This window comes from Hyperolius riggenbachi, chromosome 2 (assembly GCF_040937935.1).
Source record: "Hyperolius riggenbachi isolate aHypRig1 chromosome 2, aHypRig1.pri, whole genome shotgun sequence".
NCBI lineage: Eukaryota > Metazoa > Chordata > Amphibia > Anura > Hyperoliidae > Hyperolius > Hyperolius riggenbachi.
In genome coordinates this window covers 278,614,884-278,636,519 of record NC_090647.1, presented here as the reverse complement: position 1 = coordinate 278,636,519, position 21,636 = coordinate 278,614,884, and the positions used below count along the sequence as shown (strand labels likewise).

Below are 21,636 nucleotides of genomic sequence, written 5' to 3'. Positions count from 1 at the left end.
CCTTGGTGACGGTCACTATTTGAGATTCTTTCTCTGTGCACTGTGGTGCTGCAGATATTTGATCACCCAGCGCTTTGGATATTCTTTTGGCAGTTCACACTTATTGTAACGCATTGCGTTATGCAACTGACCACTGTAACTTAGTCTGAAGATTTGTATTTATTTACTTTTGAATAGCAACTTATTTACATTGTATTAAGCATGTCCTGTTAATTTGAATATAAACATTCTTTGCCTTTCGTCGTCTTCTAATTGGCATGCCATTTGGGTTTAAATTCCTTTTTTCAAAGCTACACATTGTACAGAATTCAATCAGCAAAGCACTTAAAATGCAGGATAATTAACCTCATGAGCGGTATGCCAGACAATGTTGGGCAAGGAATTGTTGCAAAAAGCGCTATGCCCGACACAGTATCGGGCATGCCGCTCGGGGTTTCCCTAGCTACAGGAGCCCCACAGTATAAGTTAACTAGGTGCAGGGTCTCCTGTGCACTATAGGCAGCATTAGGAATGTTAGGCATAGTGGTACCCCCCCCCCCCCCCCCCAATGAAACCGCTAGATAAATACCGAGCCTCGTTCCAGCGATCGCTCTAGCCTCCCTGCACAGCACTGCATATCATCCGGTATGTGGAGGATCGGGACTGACGTTATGTCTGATGTCACATGACATCAGTCCCGATCCTCAACGTACCGGATGATATGCAGGACTGACGTTATGATGTCTGATGTCACATGACATCAGTCCCGATCCTCCGCATACCGGAAAATATGTGGAGCTGTGCAGGGAGGCTAGAGCGATCCTTGGAATGAGACTCCGTATGAATCTAGTGGCTGCATCTGGGGGGTAGGGACCACTATGCCTAAAATTCCTAATGCTGCTTATAGCGTACAGGAGCCCCTGCACCTAGCTAACTTATACTGTGGGACTCCTGTACCTACCTAGCCTATCCTGGGGGACACCTACCTAGCCTATCCTGGGGGACACCTACCTAGCCTATCCTGGGGGACACCTACCTAGCCTATCCTGGGGGACACCTACCTAGCCTATCCTGGGGGACACCTACCTAGCCTATCCTGGGGGACACCTGCCTAGCCTAGCCTATCCTGGGGGACACCTGCCTAGCCTAGCCTATCCTGGGGGACACCTGCCTAGCCTATCCTGGGGGACACCTGCCTAGCCTATCCTGGGGGACACCTGCCTAGCCTATCCTGGGGGACACCTGCCTAGCCTATCCTGGGGGACACCTACCTAGCCTATCCTGGGGGAAACCTACCTAGCCTATCCTGGGGGACACCTACCTAGCCTATCCTGGGGGACACCTACCTAGCCTATCCTGGGGGACACCTACCTAGCCTATCCTGGGGGACACCTACCTAGCCTATCCTGGGGGACACCTACCTAGCCTATCCTGGGGGACACCTGCACCTAACTAGCCTATACAGGGGGGCACCTGTACCTAGCTAGCCTATACAGGGGGGCACCTGTACCTAGCTAGCCTATACAGGGGGGCACCTGTACCTAGCTAGCCTATACAGGGGGGCACCTGTACCTAGCTAGCCTATACAGGGGGGCACCTGTACCTAGCTAGCCTATACAGGGGGGCACCTGTACCTAGCTAGCCTATACAGGGGGGCACCTGTACCTAGCTAGCCTATACAGGGGGGCACCTGTACCTAGCTAGCCTATACTGGGGGAAACCTGTACCTAGCTAGCCTATACTGGGGGAAACCTGTACCTAGCTAGCCTATACTGGGGGAAACCTGTACCTAGCTAGCCTATACTGGGGGAAACCTGTACCTAGCTAGCCTATACTGTGGGCACCTAGACCTGGCTAGCTACCTACAATAATCTGCGGGGGATTCCAAAGACAGATGGGCACCACGCGGTGGGCAACACAGGACAGGTAATGTATAAATGCACACACGGGGGTACATTTTTTACATTGGGGGAGCAGCGACGAGGCAACGGGCACAGTCGATTCCCTAGCAATTTCATGTTGAAATGTATCTGGAATCAGCCTGCGGAGTATGGGCAGCCGACCAATCTCTCTCTAATCATATTTGATTATATAAAGATTTGTCTCTTTGTCGAATCTGCCCATCATTTCTATTGTATCAGTGCAGGTTGAGCAGCTGCAGTTTGGAAGTTTAAATGATCAGAGATTTTGGGGAGTCATTTTGAAATGTAGTTTAGCTTTTGTGTTTCAAGATTTTATTGGACTTAAAGGGAACCAGAGACGCCAGCGCTGAAAAAAGAAATACGATTTCATACATACCTGGGGCTTCTTCCAGCCCCATAAGCGTGCATCGCTCCCACGCCGCCAACCTCCGCTTCCTTGATCCACCGGTACCGGGTCCCGTCACTTCCGGCGGACGCGGACAGTTATCCACATGCACAGGGGCTCCCTTCATACCCGTACGCTTGCGGTTGCGCAGTATGCAGCCGCATGCGTAAGGGTATGCCGGGAGCCCCTGTGATGTGGACAATTGGCTGCGTGCTGCCTCCGACTGGCCGAAACTACGGGACCCGGTACCGCCGGATACAGGAAGCCGAGGACGGCGGCGTGGGAGCGATCCGTGCATATGGGCCTGGAGGAAGCCCCAGGTATGTATAAATTCTTTTTTCTGGGGCCTCTGGTTCCCTTTAAAATGTACACTAGACCCCTGCTTGACACATTTTGTTAAGTTACAGGAAAAAAAAGTTATGAAAATTAATTGGATCACTTTTTGCACAGAAATCCAGCAGAAACTGAACGCCGAGGAGGTTAATCATGTCATGCTCTTCAACTGACTAGGATAGCACAGGGCTAAATGTGTATATCCATCTTTCTGAATTCACACGTTTGATAATCATCAAGCCCTTATTCGTTATGTAAATAATGCTGAATAAGAGCTTATAAGCTTTTTGGAGGTCAGGTATGCTTAAACTCAAAACTAGGCAATAAAGTGGCTACTCCTATTCTGTGATGGCCATTTTATATAATAAGCTGTTAACTGTAACTGCTCACTGGTAGTTTGCCTTTGTTTTATCCCGCTTTGGACATCTGTATACCCTATCTAATTTTATATAGAGCTGTATTTGTTTGTGCAGAGTGCTCATGCTCGGTTAACTGCAGCAGGGCCTGCTTAACTCCTCTTACCAACTTGTTTGTTTTTGCATGCTGTTCATGGACTTTCCCAAAGCAACATGGCAGTTACTATAAATGGTGTTTCTGCTGCTTGTTGTTTTTAGGGTGGTAGTTTTTTTGACCTGAGGTTGGGGCCTTGGCTATTTTTGGCAGGGAATGATCTCACTTTTGGTTGAGATATAGATATACAGAGTATAGAGATATAGATATAGAGATATAGATATATATTATAACTTTACATGCACAGCTACTATTTTTTGTACATATTGTACAATATACCATTAATGCCAAAATAGTGTCAGTGGTAATCAAAGCCATGCTAGCAGCAAAAAAAAAAAAAAAGTGCTCATGATGAAATTCCTTAAAGAGAACCCGAGGTGTTTTTTTTACAAAAGATAATAGGACACAGAAGCATGTGCACCGCACAATGACAAACTTCTATGTGCTGCTAAGCAAATTGTATTCTAATATTGTGAAACTGGCAGTTAGCAAAGAACTTTGAAAGCTCTCAGAATTTACCTCTGTATTTCTTCTGGTATAATGGTGTACATTTTCTTAAAAACTCCATATTCAGTAAGGGCTTCTTTTCTTGAATTATAAGTGATCATATTATAGCTAAATACATGTTTTTAAAAAAGAATCTGTACTGTGAAAATCTTACATAAATAAAAGTACCAGCCTGTTTGTAGTCTTCTTTTAGTCCCCTCTGTGATATTTTCGCTGCTCCTGCTGCTTTCTTGGCTGCTTGTCTGGGCTTTGAACTGATCTTTCTGCACTCACAGCTGTTCACAAGGTCACAGACAGGCTGGCTGTGAGCAGAGATGCTGGCTGTGACTCGCGCACACACACAGAGCCTGCAGGGGGCGTGGGGGAGGTGTGCATAACTTCTCCCTATCACAGCACATTCCTCTCTGTGCTGACGAGGCTCGACAAAGGAAAGAAGATTAGATATATTACAGAGACAGTGCAACTAGAAAAGGCTGCAGTAAGCCAGACTACATTAGAACAGGTATAGGAACGTATAGGATAGAAAAAATAAGGCTGAACAATTTGTTATTCTCTTTAATGATTTTGTTTCATTTTTTTTTTTTTTTTTAAAGAATTTTAGAATCTTAGTATTTTTAAAGCCATACTATATGTCATGAGTTATGGGCTTTTTTCATACTGTCATACTGTTCTGTTTTAACCTCTGTTTACAGCATTTACAGTGCTGCAGAGCAACCACACACAACTAATGCAAATCTTGGAACATCTGACGTTGCTTAGTGCCAGTGACCTCATCCCCTATGCAGAAGTGCTGTCTGCTAATATGGGCCAGCTCCTCAATGTTGGTGTTCCATGCAGAATCTTGCAGACCATCAACAAGCTGTGGATGACCCTGAATACAGTTATGCCAAGAAGGTACCATATATACAATTTAGTGGTTCTCTAGAGAATGTATATTTTAGGAATTGTTGAAATCACTTAACATATATGCAATAAACCATTCACGTTAACATTTTCACCTGCAGCTTTTCCAATTTACAATTAAGACCTTTCTGACTTTAACCCTTTATATATTTTTGGATCATCACCCCACTCCAGCTCTATCTTTTACATGTGCTGAGGGGTGACACATAGATGATCTCTGCAAGCTTGCTGAGGGTTGCCGGTGTGGGATTAGTGCAGCAAGGAGGTCACCTTCCAAACAGGAAGGGAGTAAAGCCTGTGCCAAAGTGCGTGCTCTAACTCCTGGCCACAGTGCATGAGCGCTAACATGATCACATGTAGCAGCATGGTGCCAGAGGGGATCGAAGTCCAACACTTCAATCAGAGGGGCCTGATGCCGTGTCAGGAATAGATCCGGCCAGTGGCAGCCTTGAATGCTCCTTGCTGGATTTGGTCCAACATCAGGAGCTATGGCGAATGCTCCAGTTGGAACACATTTGTCAGAATCGCATGCCACATCACTCATGCGAATTACCATTTGAACTTAAAGTGAACCTGAGACAAGAAACAGCCCTAATGGGGCTCAAGGAAGCCCCAGGAAAGTAATGTACCAGAGACTCTTCTTGTCTCTGGTACGCTTTGAAACCAATGTAAGTCAACAGCATTATTCACACTTAAATGTGAGCTTTGCATTTGTGGGGTAAAAAAAACTCACAGCAGTGCAGCATGATTTCACACATTGTTTTTTTTTTCATGGACAATCATTCATTTCAATGGCAAAACACATTTAATTGCAGACGAAGGCACAAAATTGTGTGTGGACAAATAAGGCACCTCTTAGCAGTGTAATATTATATAGTCCACCTTTGGTGGAAGGTTAGGTTTTCCCACCTTCACTTTTTTGTTCTTTCTGGAGAGCTACTACTGATGCTTGACTGCACAATCTCGTGGGTGGACAGGTTTGTCATCCACATCTGCCTTGTCTGGTTGCCTTGCTGTGTGACCCTGATCTGGCAGTGCACATTTGTATGCGTTACATTTTACCTGAATTCTAAATTTTCACTAAAAGTGGTTCTTGTGTTTTTCTCTGACTTGCCTAAAGACTTCAACTTCTCTTACTGTTTAAAATGTTTTCCTTTACAGGTTGTGGGTAATGACAGTAAATGCTTTACAGCCTTCATTAAAGTTGGATCGTCATCACAAATACACACAGAATGATCTCATGATTGACCCTCTGATTGTTTTACGGTGTGATTCACGAATTCTGAGGTTAGTTGATGATCTACTGCATTGATACAGGGAACGTGGTTAGTGTCTTGTTAACATGCTAAATTGTTTAATCCCTTTTTATTTTATTTTTATTTTTAGGTGCCCGCCTTTGATGGATATAATCTTGCATATGCTGAATGGTTATCTTTTAGCCTCTAAAGCCTACCTAAATTCATACCTAAAAGAAACTGCAGACCAGGACATTAAACCATCACCCAGTAATGCCCTGGGTCTTGCAGGACAAGCAGAAACAATGGAAGTTACCAGAGAAGAACTAAAAAATGCTCTGCTCTCTGCCCAGGTACTGTAGCTAAACGAAACATGTAAAATAACATATGTACAGGATCTTCTCAAAAAATTAGCATATTGTGATAAAGTTCATTATTTTCTGTAATGTACTGATAAACATTAGACTTTCATATATTTTAGATTCAAATACACACAACTGAAGTAGTTCAAGCCTTTTATTGTTTTAATATTGATGATTTTGGCATACAGCTCATGAAAACCAAAATTTACTATCTCAAAAAATTAGCATATTTAATCCGACCAATAAAAGAAAAGTGTTTTTTAAACAAAAAAGGCAACCTTCAAATAATTATGTTCAGTTATGCACTCAATACTTGGTCAGGAATCCTTTTGCAGAAATGACTGCTTCAATGCGTCGTGGCGTGGAGGCAATCAGCCTGTGGCACTGCTCAGGTGTTATGGAGGCCCAGGATGCTTCGATAGCGGCCTTAAGCTCATCCAGAGTGTTGGGTCTTGCATCTCTCAACTTTCTCTTCACAATATCCCACAGATTCTCTATGGGGTTCAGGTCAGGAGAGTTGGCAGGCCAATTGAGCACAGTAATACCATGGTCAGTAAACCATTTACCAGTGGTTTTGGCACTGTGAGCAGGTGCCAGGTCATGCTGACAAATGAAATCTTCATCTCCATAAAGCTTTTCAGCAGATGGAAGCATGAAGTGCTCCAAAATCTCCTGATAGCTAGCTGCATTGACGCTGCCTTTGATAAAACACATAGTGGACCAACACCAGCAGCTGACATGGCACCCCAGACCATCACTGACTGTGGGTACTTGACACTGGACTTCAGGCATTTTGGCATTTCCCTCTCCCCAGTCTTCTTCCAGACTCTGGCACCTTGATTTGCGAATGGCATGTAAAAGTTGCTTTCATCCCGAAAAAAGTACTTTGGACCACTGAGCAACAGTCCAGTGCTGCTTCTCTGTAGCCCAGGTCAGGCGCTTCTGCCTCTGTTTCTGGTTCAAAAGTGGGTTCATGCTTCCATCTGCTGAAAAGCTTTATGGAGATGAAGATTTCATTTGTCAGCACGACCTGGCACCTGCTCACAGTACCAAAACCACTGGTAAATGGTTTACTGACCATGGTATTACTGTGCTCAATTGGCCTGCCAACTCTCCTGACCTGAACCCCATAGAGAATCTGTGGGATATTGTAAAGAGAAAGTTGAGAGACTCAAGACCCAACACTCTGGATGAGCTTAAGGCCACTATCGAAGCATCCTGGGCCTCCATAACACCTAAGCAGTGCCACAGGCAGATTGCCTCCATGCCACGCCGCATTGAAGCAGTCATTTCTGCAAAAGGATTCCCGACCAAGTATTGAGTGCATAACTGAACATAATTATTTGAAGGTTGCCTTTTTTGTTTTAAAAACACCTTTCTTGTATTGGTCGGATGAAATATGCTAATTTTTTGAGATAGGAAATTTTGGTTTTCATGAGCTGTATGCCAAAATCATCAATATTAAAATAAAAGGCTTGAACTACTTCAGTTGTGTGTATTTGAATCTAAAATATATGAAAGTCTGTTTATCAGTACATTACAGGAAATAATGAACTTTATCACAATATGCTATTTTTTTGAGAAGATCCTGTATATACTTCACATGTACCAGATAGAGATATCTAAATGCTATGGTCTCTGTTGACTTTTAGGATAGCGCAGCAGTGCAGATCTTGCTGGAGATTTGCCTCCCTTCGGAGGACGAGAATACTCTGGAGACCACGGAAGGAGAGGAGAGTCTGCTTTGTAACCTCCGGGAGGTGCAGTGCTTGATCTGCTGTCTGCTGCATCAGATGTTCATTGCAGACCCAAACATAGCTAAGCTGGTTCATTTCCAGGTACTCAACACTTTGAAAAATGGGGGAAATAGTGTGGTTGTTTTTTTTTTTTTTTTACTTTTATATTGACGTTTTGATATTTGAAAACCTACTTTCAAAACATCCCTGCATGACAAATGCATTGAAACCACACCTGAATTTTCAAGAATATGGAGGCTGACATATTTATTTCTTTTTAAATGATGCAAATTGCCTGCCAGTCCTACTGATCCTTCATCTCTAAAGGCCCGTACACATGCCAGACAACAGAGGAACTGTCGCGAAAATCCTAAAATTTAAAAAACCTACAAATAAGAAGTGCACTTCTTCCTGAGTAAAATGAGCCATGAATTACTTCTCTCCTATGTTGCTGGCACTTACAGGAAGTAGTAGAAATCTGACATTACTGACAGGGTGTACATTGGAAAAGGACTCCTGTAAAAAAGGGCTCCTGATATAGACGAAAAAACAAATTCGGCTACAAAGGGCGCCTGGTGTATCCCATATGCCAAATTCGGCTACAAAGGGCGCCTGGTGTATCCCATATGCCAAATTCGGCTACAAAGGGCGCCTGGTGTATCCCATATGCCAAATTCAGCTACAAAGGGCACCTGGTGTAAGCGAAATGTCAAATTTGGCTATAAAGGGCGTCCGGTGTAGCCCATATACCAAATTTGGCTACAAAGGGTGCCTGGTGTAGCCCATATGCCAAATTTGGCTGAAACAGGTTCCTGGTGTAGCTGAAAAGCTAGTTTTAGTTTATAAAAAGGATGCTGTTATAGGCAAAATTTGTTGGGCTATAAAAGCGCTCTGGATATAGCCAAGAAAAGTGATTTACTATGACCTAACTTCTCCCTACTCTCACACAGAACCCTCCCCTGGTGGTGCCTTACCCTAAGACTCCTCCCCCCCCCCCCCCCCAGTGGTGCCTAACCCTAAGACACCCCCCCCCCACCCCCACTTGTGATGCCTAATTCTACCCCCCCCCCCCCCCCCCCTTTGCAACCTTTTGTAGCAGAATCAAAAACCTTGCAGCCAAATCAAAACTATGGGCTACAAAGGGGTGCCCATTTGTAGCCGAATCGAAAACCTTGCAGCCGAAAGGAAATTTGGGAGCCCTTTTCACCACTTTGTAGCCCATATTTGAAGAAATAACATTGAAGTCTATGGGGGAGCCCTTTTCAACTGATTCCCTAACAGGTTTTGGGCTAGAATCTCCATGGGGGATTCTCAGCATGGCCTTTATTCTTTTTAAAGACATTCCCTGAAAAAGATTTATACAAAGATGCTGACCAGCCTCCCTGCTCACCGTACACTTTTTTTTGGCAGTTGGACGGAGCAACTGCCATTCACTAGGTGCATTTTGAAAAAAAAATAATCCCTGTGAACCCCCTATGAGGAGATGGGCTAGTCCAAAACCTGTCGGTTCTGTCACATTTCTACTACCTGCTGTAAGTGACAGCAGCATAGGAGAAATGTAATTTATGGCTCATTTTACTCTGGAAGAAACGTACATCTTAATTGTATATGTTTATGTATATTTTAAATGTTAATATTTTTGTGACAGAGGTCCTTTACGTCGGCTGAGGCAGCCTATAACGACTGCCTCAGCTGAGAATCAGGCGTGTGTACAGCAACCCTCAACCCACGAGCAATCCGCCCAGCGGATCTACTCATCCCTAGTGACACCAATCCCATTGTGCACGTCACTCCCCTGCCTGCAGTGTGACGCTCGCAGTCCCCCGCCCATCCGCATAGCACCACAGTGCATCATCAGCTACACAGCTGACATGCATGTGTGCAGCCTGGACCAACAATGTCACCCAAGGGGGTCCTGATTCTTGATGGGCGATGTCTGTCAAAGGTTTGTCCGCACCTTAATAATTTTAGTCCTAGACCTTCAACAAGCCTGCAGATCAGATGTTTTTGACTGAGGTCTGACTAGATTAGCCGCATGCTTGTTAAAGGTGTTAAAGCTGATTCAGACACTGCTGCAGCCAGAAAGATCAGCAGAACTAGTATGGTTTAAAGGGAAATAAATATGGCAACCTCCATATCCCTATCACTTCAAGTGTCCTTTTAAGAGTTATCTGTGTGACTTTGGCATATATGCTTGAGAAAGGGACCATGTTCTGAAACTTCTAGGAGGCATGTTTGTGGACTTAAATGTCCTACAGCTATAATATGTAACATTTTTAGTGGTTTCCTATAAACGCTAGTCTAGGCACCAACCCTTCCTCCTCCTATACTCCCCTTTTAGTTCTTTAATGTGATTCAGGGTTTCACCGAGCCTCACTCTGCTTTCATTTTGTCATAAATAACCGCTACATGTAACTTTGAAAGTATGGTACTGATTAATTCAACATGCAATTTTCTTTGACGAGAACCTCTAATTATGCTTTTGTTTTCACCAAACTCTGACCTTCAAACTCTGTTAGTGGTTTGTTGTGAATAAACTTTCCTTTGTTATACAGGGCTACCCATGCCACCTTCTGCCCTTGACTGTTGCAGGCATACCATCAATGCATATTTGTCTGGATTTTATTCCTGAGCTCATAGCTCAACCTGAAGTGGAAAAACAGGTAATTTTTGTATAGTTTTTAGTAGCAGAGCAGCTGGGGATCCTGGCAGATAAATGTAGGCAGCGGGTGCGAAGCACTGGAAGTTTCCTCCCACAACTGGAATACTAGTTTTGGATCATATGATCCTTGTACAATGCAGTTTACACAATGTTGAAAGTTTAGGCTTTATTAAAGCGTCACTGAAGCGAAAAAAAAAAAAAGCATGATATAATGGGGAGGTTTCGAGGGCGCACATCCGAGGTGAAAATAAACTGATCAGAAAAACAATTCTATCTATCCTCCTTCTCCTTAAAGAGAATCTGTACTGTGAAAATCTCACATAAATAAAAGTACCAGCCTGTCTGTAGTCTTCTCCTAGTCCCCTCTGTGACATTTTCGCTGCTCCTGCTGCTTTCCTGGAGATAAAATCACTGTTTTATTCATTGTTTTTGTAAACAATGAAGATGGCCACCAAACAGAATATGCCTCATCAGAGCAGGTGCCTTTGCAGAGGCTCCTCTCAAACCTGACTTCACTGCTGTAATATTTCTCCCACTTGTTGACTTGCCTGCTTGTCTGGGCTTTGAACTGATCTTTCTGCACTCACAGCTGTTCACAAGGTCACAGACAGGCTGGCTGTGAGCAGAGATGCTGGCTGTGACTCATACACACAGAGCCTGCAGGGGGTGTGGGGGAGGTGTGCATTATTATGTGAATTATTGACCTGTATCTCTTTTCTGCTCTCAGAAGCCATTTACTGACAGGGAAGTTTTTTTTATAGCTGTAATTACTAATTCGTGAGGGTAAAGGCCCATACACACGTTGGATTTTTCTGAACGACGGGTCGTTTGAACGTCCCGTCGTTCAGTCGTTCGCACGCGGAATCAGACGTGTGTACGGACTATCGTTCGCGTGATAAGACTGGTTTCCAGCGATCCACCCGGCGGATCGCTGGAAGCCAGTCTTATCACCCGAACGATAGTCTGTACACACGTCGGATTTGACGTGCGAACGACTGAACGACAGAACTTTCAAACGACGGGTCGTTCAGAAAAATACGACGTGTGTATGGGCCTTTATGCTATAGTCTGACCCATTCCGACCCGGTCCCGAACCCGGATAGAAACACTTGTCACTTGCATACCTGATGTTTAACTAGGTAGAGAAAAAGTCTGTGTAGAATGGCAAAATGAAAGAAACAAAGGAACACATCCTAGTTATTTGTGTCATCATGTCACATGTCACTTCGGTTGTCCTTTAAGGTTCCCACTATCTTTGGCCATGCCATTTTTTTGTTTGTTTTCAATTTTGAAGTATTTCATTGAATCAAAACTCTCTAGGCAAGTTTAATTTTTTTGTTAAATATTGTACAAAGCATAACTGATGCCAATTAGGTATTTCAGAAATGTTGTGGGCTTTGTCATAGTTTCTTTAATATAAACTTTTTTTTTTTAATTTCTAGATATTTGCAATACAACTTCTTTCACACTTGTGTATCCAGTATGCCTTACCCAAGTCACTTAGCATGGCTCGGCTAGCCATTAATGTAATGGGGACCCTGCTTACAGGTAAATAGTTTTGTTATTGCAATACCTATAGCTATATTTTTTGTCTTTAAAGGACAACTGAAATGAGAGTGATATGGAGGCCTACCATATTTGTTTCCTTTATAAGCAATACCAGTTGCCTGGCTATCCTGCTGATCTTTTGCCTCTAATACTTCGCCTTAGGCCCAGAACAAGCATGCAGCAGATCAGAAGTTTCTGACGTTGTTAGATATGACAAGATTAGCTGCATGCTTGTTTCTGGTGTTATTCAGACACTACTGCAGCCAAATAGATCAGCAGGCTGCCAGGCAACTGGTATTGTTTTGAAGGAAATAAAAATGTCAGCCTCCATAATCTTCTCACTACAATTGTCCTCAAACCACTTAAAGTGGACCCACATAAAAAATACAAGATTTCAGAATAAAATCTATTTTCTAAATTATAATAATAAATAGCAGCCTTTTTTCAGCTGCATGACGCCAAATATAAAATATTTTACATTTTATTGGAGGAACCCCTCCCTCCCTTCCTTTCATATTGCCAGGACAGAATCCGGCAGACTGGTGGAGGAGATAAAAAAACAAAAACAAAACACAGGATGCTACTGATGATGTCACAGGGGAGGTGATCTCAGCTTGTGTGAGATTTCACATAGACGACGCCCCTGTGAGGGAGAGTAGCTTATGACAAACACACCCATAATCTAAAACCTCCTACTAAGCTCAGAAGTAATGGCTGCCACCTGTATAACCCTAGTTATGAAAAGAGAAGGGTGAAAAGCATGCACTGAAGTGCTCATAGGCTTTAGGAATGTTTATCTTTGTATGTGTCAGTGGTGCAACTAAATATTTTGAATTAAAAAAGTTTGGTTTGGGTCCGCTTTAAGGACCACAGGCTTATACCCCCCTAGTGACTAGTCTTCGGAAGTACTCTAGGACTTAAGTACATCTGTAGGCTGCCTAAGGCGTGCCAAAGAGGTATGCAACCTAGCAGGTCAAGATAACTTTGAGGACGATGCTGAAACGACTGGACAGACTGAGGACCAGGATGGCTCTACGCTATTCAGAGCTTTCCTTCTACATAGGTAAGTATTTAACCTGAAGGGAGTTTCACTTTCCTCACTTCAGCTTCACTTTAATCACATTCTACTAAAGGAAGTACTCCCTTTCATCATAAAAGTAGAGCAAAGGCCTGTATATTGTGCACATTACCTCAAAAGTACCTGGATTGAAAATCAGTTTATTTAATTAAAATGCCTTGAAGAACTTATTAAAAGCCACCATACTTTAATTGCCATAACTTTTTAATGCTTGCCTAGAACCCACCCAAAAAATCCCTGTCAGACCTGACTGTTGGTTAGGAAATCCAGATTTGCCCCGTAAGCCAAACCCTACACCTTGTATCATAATCCACTGAGTAATACACCTCTCCACCTATCTACGGTCTCTGGGAAGGTGGACGGAGAGACGATTCACTGAGTCTGTGTAGAATGGCAAAATGTCTGACTGACAAAAATCTATTGTACTGTATGTTCATGGCTCAATACTGATTGTACAGTATATCTTTTATAGAAAGGCGCAATCCTGCCATGTAATATTTACTAAGCTGACGATTAGATTTTTTTTTTTTTATGCGTGATGGATATTAGTTATGACTCTAATACTGAAAGAATTTGGTGTTGCCATAGCCCAAAATTAAAATGTTACATCTGGTAGAAATATTACCTTTACCCTTCATATATGAAAATGCACGTACGTACTTACCAGACTTAAAATGGAACTATAGTCAAAGTATTCCATGTTCTAAAAGACGAGCCACAACATAAAAACTTGTAAGGACAAACCATTAGGTCTTATGGTTACTGAAAGGGTTAAGATACTGTGTTTCATTTTCCTGGGAAGCTTATCACTGCTCTGTATTTTGTTATCAGACTGTAATTTCACTTTAAGGAAATTTTAAATTGATTTGTCAATACTATTTCTGTCACGGTTTGAACACATTTATTAGACATTTATGCTTTACTGTTCTCATATTTTGCAGTGCTAACTCAAGCTAAGCGTTACAAATTTTTCATGCCAACATTGCCTTGTTTGGTATCCTTCTGCCAAGCCTTCCCTCCGTTATATGAGGATACCATGTCATTGCTCATACAAATAGGACAAGTTTGTGCATCAAATGTCTCCACACAAACAAGAGATGTTGACCCAATTATTACACGTAAGTGGAGTTGCTAAAAACTGATATACATTATTATTCTAAGTTATATTTGCGGGTATGCAGTACTCGGTGTGCAGCTACCTGCAGTCTCTTAAATTTACATTTGTTCATTGGTAACTGTTAGCTTCTGCAGGGCTCTGACATGTAGCTTAACTAGTTTCTATCTTATACGGTAAATTAAATTTTACAGTACATCAGGACACCGTTATTCTTGACCCACTGTCAATAGTATTCAATCGTATTGTAATTGACCATGAGCACTTGAAATTGGCTTTTATTATTCTTTAGTATTTCTATAGCACTGACCTCTTCCGCAGCACTGTACAGTATATATTGTCTTGTCACTTAACTGTCCCTCAGAGGGGCTGACAATCTAGTCCCTACCATAGTCATATGTCTATGTATGTATTGCGTAGTGTACGTATTGTAGTCTAGGGCCAATTTAGTGGGAAGCCAATTCATTGGGATGTGGGGGGAAAATGGAGTGCCCGGAGGAAACCCATGCAGACACAGAGAAAACATACAAACTCCTTGCAGATGTTGAACCGGGAAATCCAGCATTGCAAGGCAATAGCGCTAACCACTACGCCACCCTGCTGCCCCGTGCTGCTTTTTTAACACAGTGATGGCTATAACAACCAATCATAGTGATCGTTATGCTGTATTCGTTTTCTCTTTCTCTCTGTTCTCTACCCCCCCCCTTTTTTTACCAGCACCACAGCCTTGCATTCAGGAGTGGGTCATGGACATTTAAGAGTTAAGGCCCATACACACGTTGGATTTTTTTAAACGACTGGTCGTTTGGACGTCCCGTCGTTCAGTCGTCCAGACGTCAAATCTGGCATGTGTACAGTCCGTTGTTCAGTTGATAAGACTGGTCTTGAGCAATCCGCCAGTATTTGACGTCTGGACGACTGAACGACGGGATGTCCAAACGACCCGTCGTTAAAAAAAAAAATCTGTGTGTATGGGCCTTTAGACAGCACCTAGCTCAGACGTGATCAACATATATTGGCTAAATAAACTAACAGGAGTTAAATACCTGGAAGCGTAGATAAACTTGCTGCTTACCAGGAGGCTCCCATCAAGGGTGGTTAAACTAAAGAATGACCGCACTTGTAATAAAGGGACAAACACCATCAGATGCCAGCACTACATGGAAAGTATTATGTATCATAACTACCAAATAACAGAACCGTATGGGCCACTAGACAGCACAGATCAGGAAGGCATTGGGAACAAAACCAGAGGCACAAACACCAGTTTCTCATAAACAAAGTAGTCAGCCAAGTCTCAAAGTTGAGACATAACATTAACTGAATTCAGCTTGGATTGACTAGCCACACACACAAATATGTGAATTCCTGGTGCTATACAGAGTCAACAGGCCACGAAGAACCTTCCTCAAATTCAATAGGACAGTGGAAGACCACACTAGAAACTCAAACTCAAGACAATTAGCATAATGAATATGTGAAGATTGTGAGTGGGCACACCATCTCGCCAAAGGTTGGGTGCTTGATATTGTGGCATAGGCTATGTCACGAAGTATATCCGTAATCAAGTATATCAGCACACCGTATTTGCAGGAATCACGCTCTTTTATTGAGCCATTATATCCAGAGGTAGCCAACAATTGTTTCAGGGGCCTCGCAGGGTCCCCCCTTTGATCAAGGCATGTGGTTACAATATTGCATAGTAGACAACTCATATATACTTACTTAATCCTGTAATCATGCAGGCTTACCGGTCTGTGATTACCGGTTTGTGATTGCAGTAGTGCTGGGCGTACTGTCATTTTGACAGAAGTGATTTCTTGTCTGATGAGATGTTAAGAGGATTTCTGCATAGTTACATGTTTATGTTGTGACTAGGAGATGACCTCACTGTTTGGTCATTGATTTGGGTGGGGTATTTTAGGATTAAGTAAGTATATATGAGTTGTCTACTATGCATTATTGTAACCACACGCCTTGATAAAAGGGGACCATGCGAGGCCCCCGAAACAATTGTCTGCTACCTCTGTGGATATAATGGCTCTATAATGCTGGGTACACACTATGAGATTTTATGGTCGATTTACTGTCGAATCGATTATTTCCAACATGTCCGATTTGCTTTCTGATCGATTTCCGAGCATTTTCCGATCGATTTCCGTTAACTTTAATAGGAAATCAATCGGAAAATGCTCGGAAATCGATCGGAAAGCAAATCGAACATGTTGGAAATAATCGATCTGACAGTAAATCGACCATAAAATCTCATAGTGTGTACCCAGCATTAGAGAGCGTGATTCCTGCAAATACGATTCCTGCAAATTCCTGCTGATATACCTGATTGCTGAATTAGCACAAGGGAGTAATCTTGTGTGGCATATATCAAGGTGTGGCACTTTCTCTGTTGCTGCTTTGCATTATCTCAAAGCCCTCAGTAAAGGTATGTACACACGTCTGATCTTTCTGAACGACTTGTTGTTCAAACCGGTCATTTGAACGGCAGTTTAGAGTGTGTACGAACGATCGTTAGACTGATAGCAGCAGTTTTGACTGATCCGCTTGGCGGATCCGTGGACTGTTAAAACAAATTGGTTTTAGTTTTTTTTAGTTCTATTAGTTTGACACTAAAAGACATTCAAACAACAAGTTGTTTGATCAGTCATTGATCTGGTCCATTGTTCTATACAGTCCATTGACCATTTAAACGACATGTAAATTAACTGTAATTGGCATTCTGTAATAGATTGCGGAAAAGCCACCGCGCGGACTGACAGCAAGGCGGCTGATTCCGCGTCCAGCCCGGCGGTTTGCACGCAGCAGCGTGCGTCTGCTGTGGCTGGGTCTGTTCGTGCACACAGATTGAGGAATACGCGCGCGCGCGCTGAGAGGCAGAACCTTTATGGCAAACGAGGAGGGATCAGCTGACCAGGTTAGTCAGCTGATCGCAGAGCAAGTGGCCATTGGCTGATCAGCGGTGGGTGGCGCCGCTCTATATATAGTTATTGCTGGTCAGTCTCAAGTTGTCTGCCGTTGCGAACACTTACGTGAAAGCACTCAGACCATAGTCAGATCCCACAGTGTGTTAGAACCAGGAGGACCTGGGAATTCACACTGAGCCAGATTACTTCTGTATTATTATTGTGTTATACTTCAGACTAGTTCCAGGGTGTTGAGACCACGGACCTCACACCCAAGATTAGGGATACTATGTTATCATTGTGTTATACTCCAGACTAGTTCCAGGGTGTTGAAAACACGGACCTCACACCCAAGACTAGGCATTGTTTGATATGTTATGACCTATTGCATTCCTGACTATCCCTCCGCTTTCTGATTCGGTACCTACGCATATCTGATTACCTGTTGCCAACCCTGCCTGCCCCTGGTTACCGAATCAGCCTTCTGTCTTTGTACTTTATCTGCCCGTGTGTTGCCGACCTGGCTTGCCCGACCTTGAGAGCTATCCCTCTCCATTGAGAGATTAGTCTCCAGACCTGTTTGTGACGCCCACCTTCCAGGTGTCACTCAGCCACAGGGCCTTCCTGCTATTCAGCCTGGGGCTCCACCCCTTTGGATGTCTCAGGCTGCTGAAAGGTCCTTGTACTTTCCAGAGGGAGGCATTTCCCATACTGCCAAGGACCACCTGCTCCTAGGGTGGTCCAACTCCGTCATTACTGTTGCACCAAACACTCACACTATATAGGTGTCCAGAGGTTAGTTATACTTGTATTATTGGTGATTCTGCAGATCATCAATAATCAGGTATATATCTGTATTCTTGCTGATACTGCAGATCACCAATAATCAGATTCTCTCTGTGTGCTGACACCGATCGTTACACATTTCAAACGTTTTCTCGTATGTGTGTACAAGGAGTCTGCACGACTTCTTATTTGAAAGACAAGTCGTTCAAACGTCCAGTTTGAACGACAATCTGGCATAACATCAGATGTGTACGCACCTTAAAGAGAACCCGAGGTGGGTTTGAAGAATATTATCTGCATACAGAGGCTGGATCTGCCTATACAGTCCAGCTTCTGTTGCTATCCCAAACCCCCCTAAGGTCCCCCTGCACTCTGCAATCCCTCATAAATCACATCCTCGCTGCTGACAAACAGCTTGTCAGAGCTGGCTGTGTTAATCTCTATAGTGTCAGTCTGCTGCTCTCCCCGCCTCCTACAGAACTCCAGTCCCCGCCTGCATCCCTTCCCCCCCTGCTGATTGGAGGGAAGGGACGGGGGCAGGGACCGGAGCTATGCAGGAGGCGGGGGAGCAGCTGAGACTGACACTACAGATGTAAAATCAGCCTCACAGCATGGCTGTGATTTATGAGGGATTGCAGAGTGCAGGGGAACCTTAGTGAGGTTTGGGATAGCAACAGAGGCTGGGCTGTATAGGCAGATCCAGCCTCTGTATGCAGATAACCTTCTTTAAACACACCTCGGGTTCTCTTTAAGACTGCAAGTGGATACAAGTTAAAGAGAGGAGCTACCAGCAGTAACGTCTTCTACAATCTGCTTTTTTACTGGAATGGTATTTAATTAGGATACATTAGGAAAGCATTTGTGCAGTATGAGTAGATCCCAAAAACTAGTGCAGGAGATGAGGCTCACCATCTCTACAGTGTTCTTTATGAATTTACAAACAATGGGACATAACTGTGCAGAAAGATGCTTCCTCCAGGACTCAAGGCGCCTCTCGCATATTTATTTGACATAAACTGAGGAAGGTTTTCTCCTACATGCTTCTTGCTCTTGCTAATCATCCCTCTTTTATATGCACCCATTTGCAAGTTTTCTTTAATTACTTCCCCAAACTTCTTACCATTTAAACTCTACATTATATGCGGCATTCAGCAATGACAGGAATTATTTGTAATATATAATATATAATTGATATATAGTTTCTATTCTTTTATTTATCTATTATTAATTTATTTTTTAAACTGCAGTCCTATTCCTTTTCTGCACACAAGATGCTGGAAGAACCTCTAAGTTATACCCAGAGGTTATATAAAGTTTAACAGGAACCTAGTCGCTGCTGTCCACACACAATATATACAACATAATCTTTTACTGGATACACCTAGATGTTAAACTCTGTTCAAAGTAGGCTGAACTTGAACACTGGGACCAAGTTACAGGCCAATTGCAATGTCTAGTGGTCACCTCCATCACTTATAAAAGTTTGCTGTTTTCTAAAGGACCTCCTCCTTCCCTATACAATTCCCTGATGTCCTACCTCCCCTTTTCATTTTCCTGGTTTCTCCCTCGCCTATAAATTTCCCTCGTATCTAGTGATCCCCCTCCTACCCCTAAACTATTTCTTGGTATTTACAGTGGTTTGCAAAAGTATTTGGCCCCCTTGAAGTTTTCCACCTTTTATCATATTACTGCCACAAACATGAATCAATTTTATTGGAATTCCACATGAAAGACCAATACAAAGTGGTGTACACGTCAGAAGTGGAACGAAAATCATACATGAATCCAAACACCTGAGCTGTAGATCTCTGCAGCTCGTCCAGAGTCACCATGGGCCTCTTGACTGCATTTCTGATCAGCGCTCTCCTTGTTCAGCCTGTGAGTTTAGGTGGATGGCCTTGTCTTGGTAGGTTTACAGTTGTGCCATACTCCTTCCATTTCTGAATGATCGCTTGAACAGTGCTCCTTGGGATGTTCAAGGCTTTGGAAATCTTTTTGTAACCTAAGCCTGCTTTAAAATTCTCAGTAACTTGATCCCTGACCTGTCTTGTGTGTTCTTTGGACTTCACGGTGTTGTTGCTCCCAACTCTTAGGCAACGTCTGAGGCCGTCACAGAGCAGCTGTATTTGTACTGACATTAGATTACACACAAGTGCACTCTATTTAGTCATTAGCACTCATCAGGCAATGTCTATTGGCAACTGACTGCACTCAGACCAAAGGGGACTGAATAATTACGCACACCCCACTTTGAAGTTATTTATTTGTAAAAAAAAATGTTTGGAATCCATGTATGATTTTTGTTCCACTTCTCACGTGTTCACCACTTTGTATTGGTCTTTCACAGGGAATTCCAATAAAATTGATTCATGTTTGTGGCAGTGATAATAATAATAATAATAATAATAATAATAATAATAATAATAATATTTATTGAATTTATAAAGCGCCAACATATTACGCAGCGCTGGACAATAAATATATACAATGATACAAGGATGACAGACATAAGGTTATACAACATAGAACAAAGTTAAACATGGAAATTGTTCAAAATACATGATCGTGTGATATGGGCTGGTTAGGTAGGCCCAGTAATACCAGTACAGGCTGTCATAGGACAGGAGCACACAATCCTGTAGATTACACTAGGGAGTGGAGGACCCTGCCAGAGGCTTACAATCTAAAGGGTGGGGTGGAAACACTAGGTGGGGCTGTTAAATACTCATTAGAGAGTTACTGTGCGGTAGGAGGTGGGTAGGCCATCCTAAAGAGGTAGGTTTTAAGGGCTTGCTTGAATGTGTTGAAAGAGGGAGCAAGTCTGATGGGTGGTGGAAGGGCATTCCAGAGGGTGGGGGCAGCCCTTGAGAAATCCTGCAGGCGGGCATGGGAGTGTGAAATGCGTGGGGTGGTGAGGCGAAGGTCGTTGGAGGATCGGAGGGGGCGACCTGGTGTATACCTGTGAACAAGCTCCGAGATGTAGGTAGGGCAGGTTTTGTGCACAGATTTATACGCCAGGCATAGAATCTTGAAAGTTATCCTGAAACGGATAGGGAGCCAGTGCAGGGATTCACAAAGGGGAGATGAGGATGCGGAGCGGTGCGAGGAATGGATGAGTCTTGCAGCCACGTTCATCACTGATTGAAGGGGGGGCAGTGCGTTTCAGGGGGAGGCCAGAAAGGAGGGAGTTACAGTAATCAAGGCGGGAGATGATGAGGGCATGGATGAGCAGTTTGGTCGTGTCTGGGGTTAAGAAGGGGCGGATCTTGGAGATATTACAGAGGTGGAAATTGCAGGCTCTGGTGATGTTTTGGATGTGTGGGATGAAGGAGAGGTCAGAGTCCAAGGTGACACCCAGACAGCGGGCCTGGGAGGTAGGGCGAATGGTTGTGTTGTCGATTGTGAGGTGGAAATCTGGGAGGGGTGCAGCAGCATGCGGTGGAAAGATCAGGAGCTCAGTTTTGTCTAGGTTAAGCTTCAGGAACCTAGCTGACATCCAGGAGGAAATTGCTGAGAGACACAAGGAGACCTTGTTTATGGTGGTGGATGAGAGATCGGGGGTATGGAGATAAATCTGAGTGTCATCTGCATAAAGGTGGTAATTGAAGCCCAGGGAGGAGATAAGCTTGCCAATGGAGGAAGTGTATATGGAGAAAAG

General features: G+C 43.4%; 1 protein-coding gene across 1 annotated transcript in view; it reads left to right on the top strand.

The window, feature by feature from the left end:
- The window catches only part of INTS2 (integrator complex subunit 2), a 68,806-nt gene that overhangs the window by 43,235 nt on the left and 3,935 nt on the right, over nucleotides 1-21,636 (top strand). Inside the window, exons 17-23 of the mRNA XM_068268749.1 lie at nucleotides 4,329-4,530; nucleotides 5,701-5,826; nucleotides 5,926-6,127; nucleotides 7,789-7,974; nucleotides 10,428-10,535; nucleotides 11,977-12,082; nucleotides 14,102-14,278. Coding sequence (XP_068124850.1) covers nucleotides 4,329-4,530; nucleotides 5,701-5,826; nucleotides 5,926-6,127; nucleotides 7,789-7,974; nucleotides 10,428-10,535; nucleotides 11,977-12,082; nucleotides 14,102-14,278 — 1,107 coding nt within the window. The remainder of the gene's footprint in view (nucleotides 1-4,328; nucleotides 4,531-5,700; nucleotides 5,827-5,925; nucleotides 6,128-7,788; nucleotides 7,975-10,427; nucleotides 10,536-11,976; nucleotides 12,083-14,101; nucleotides 14,279-21,636) is intronic.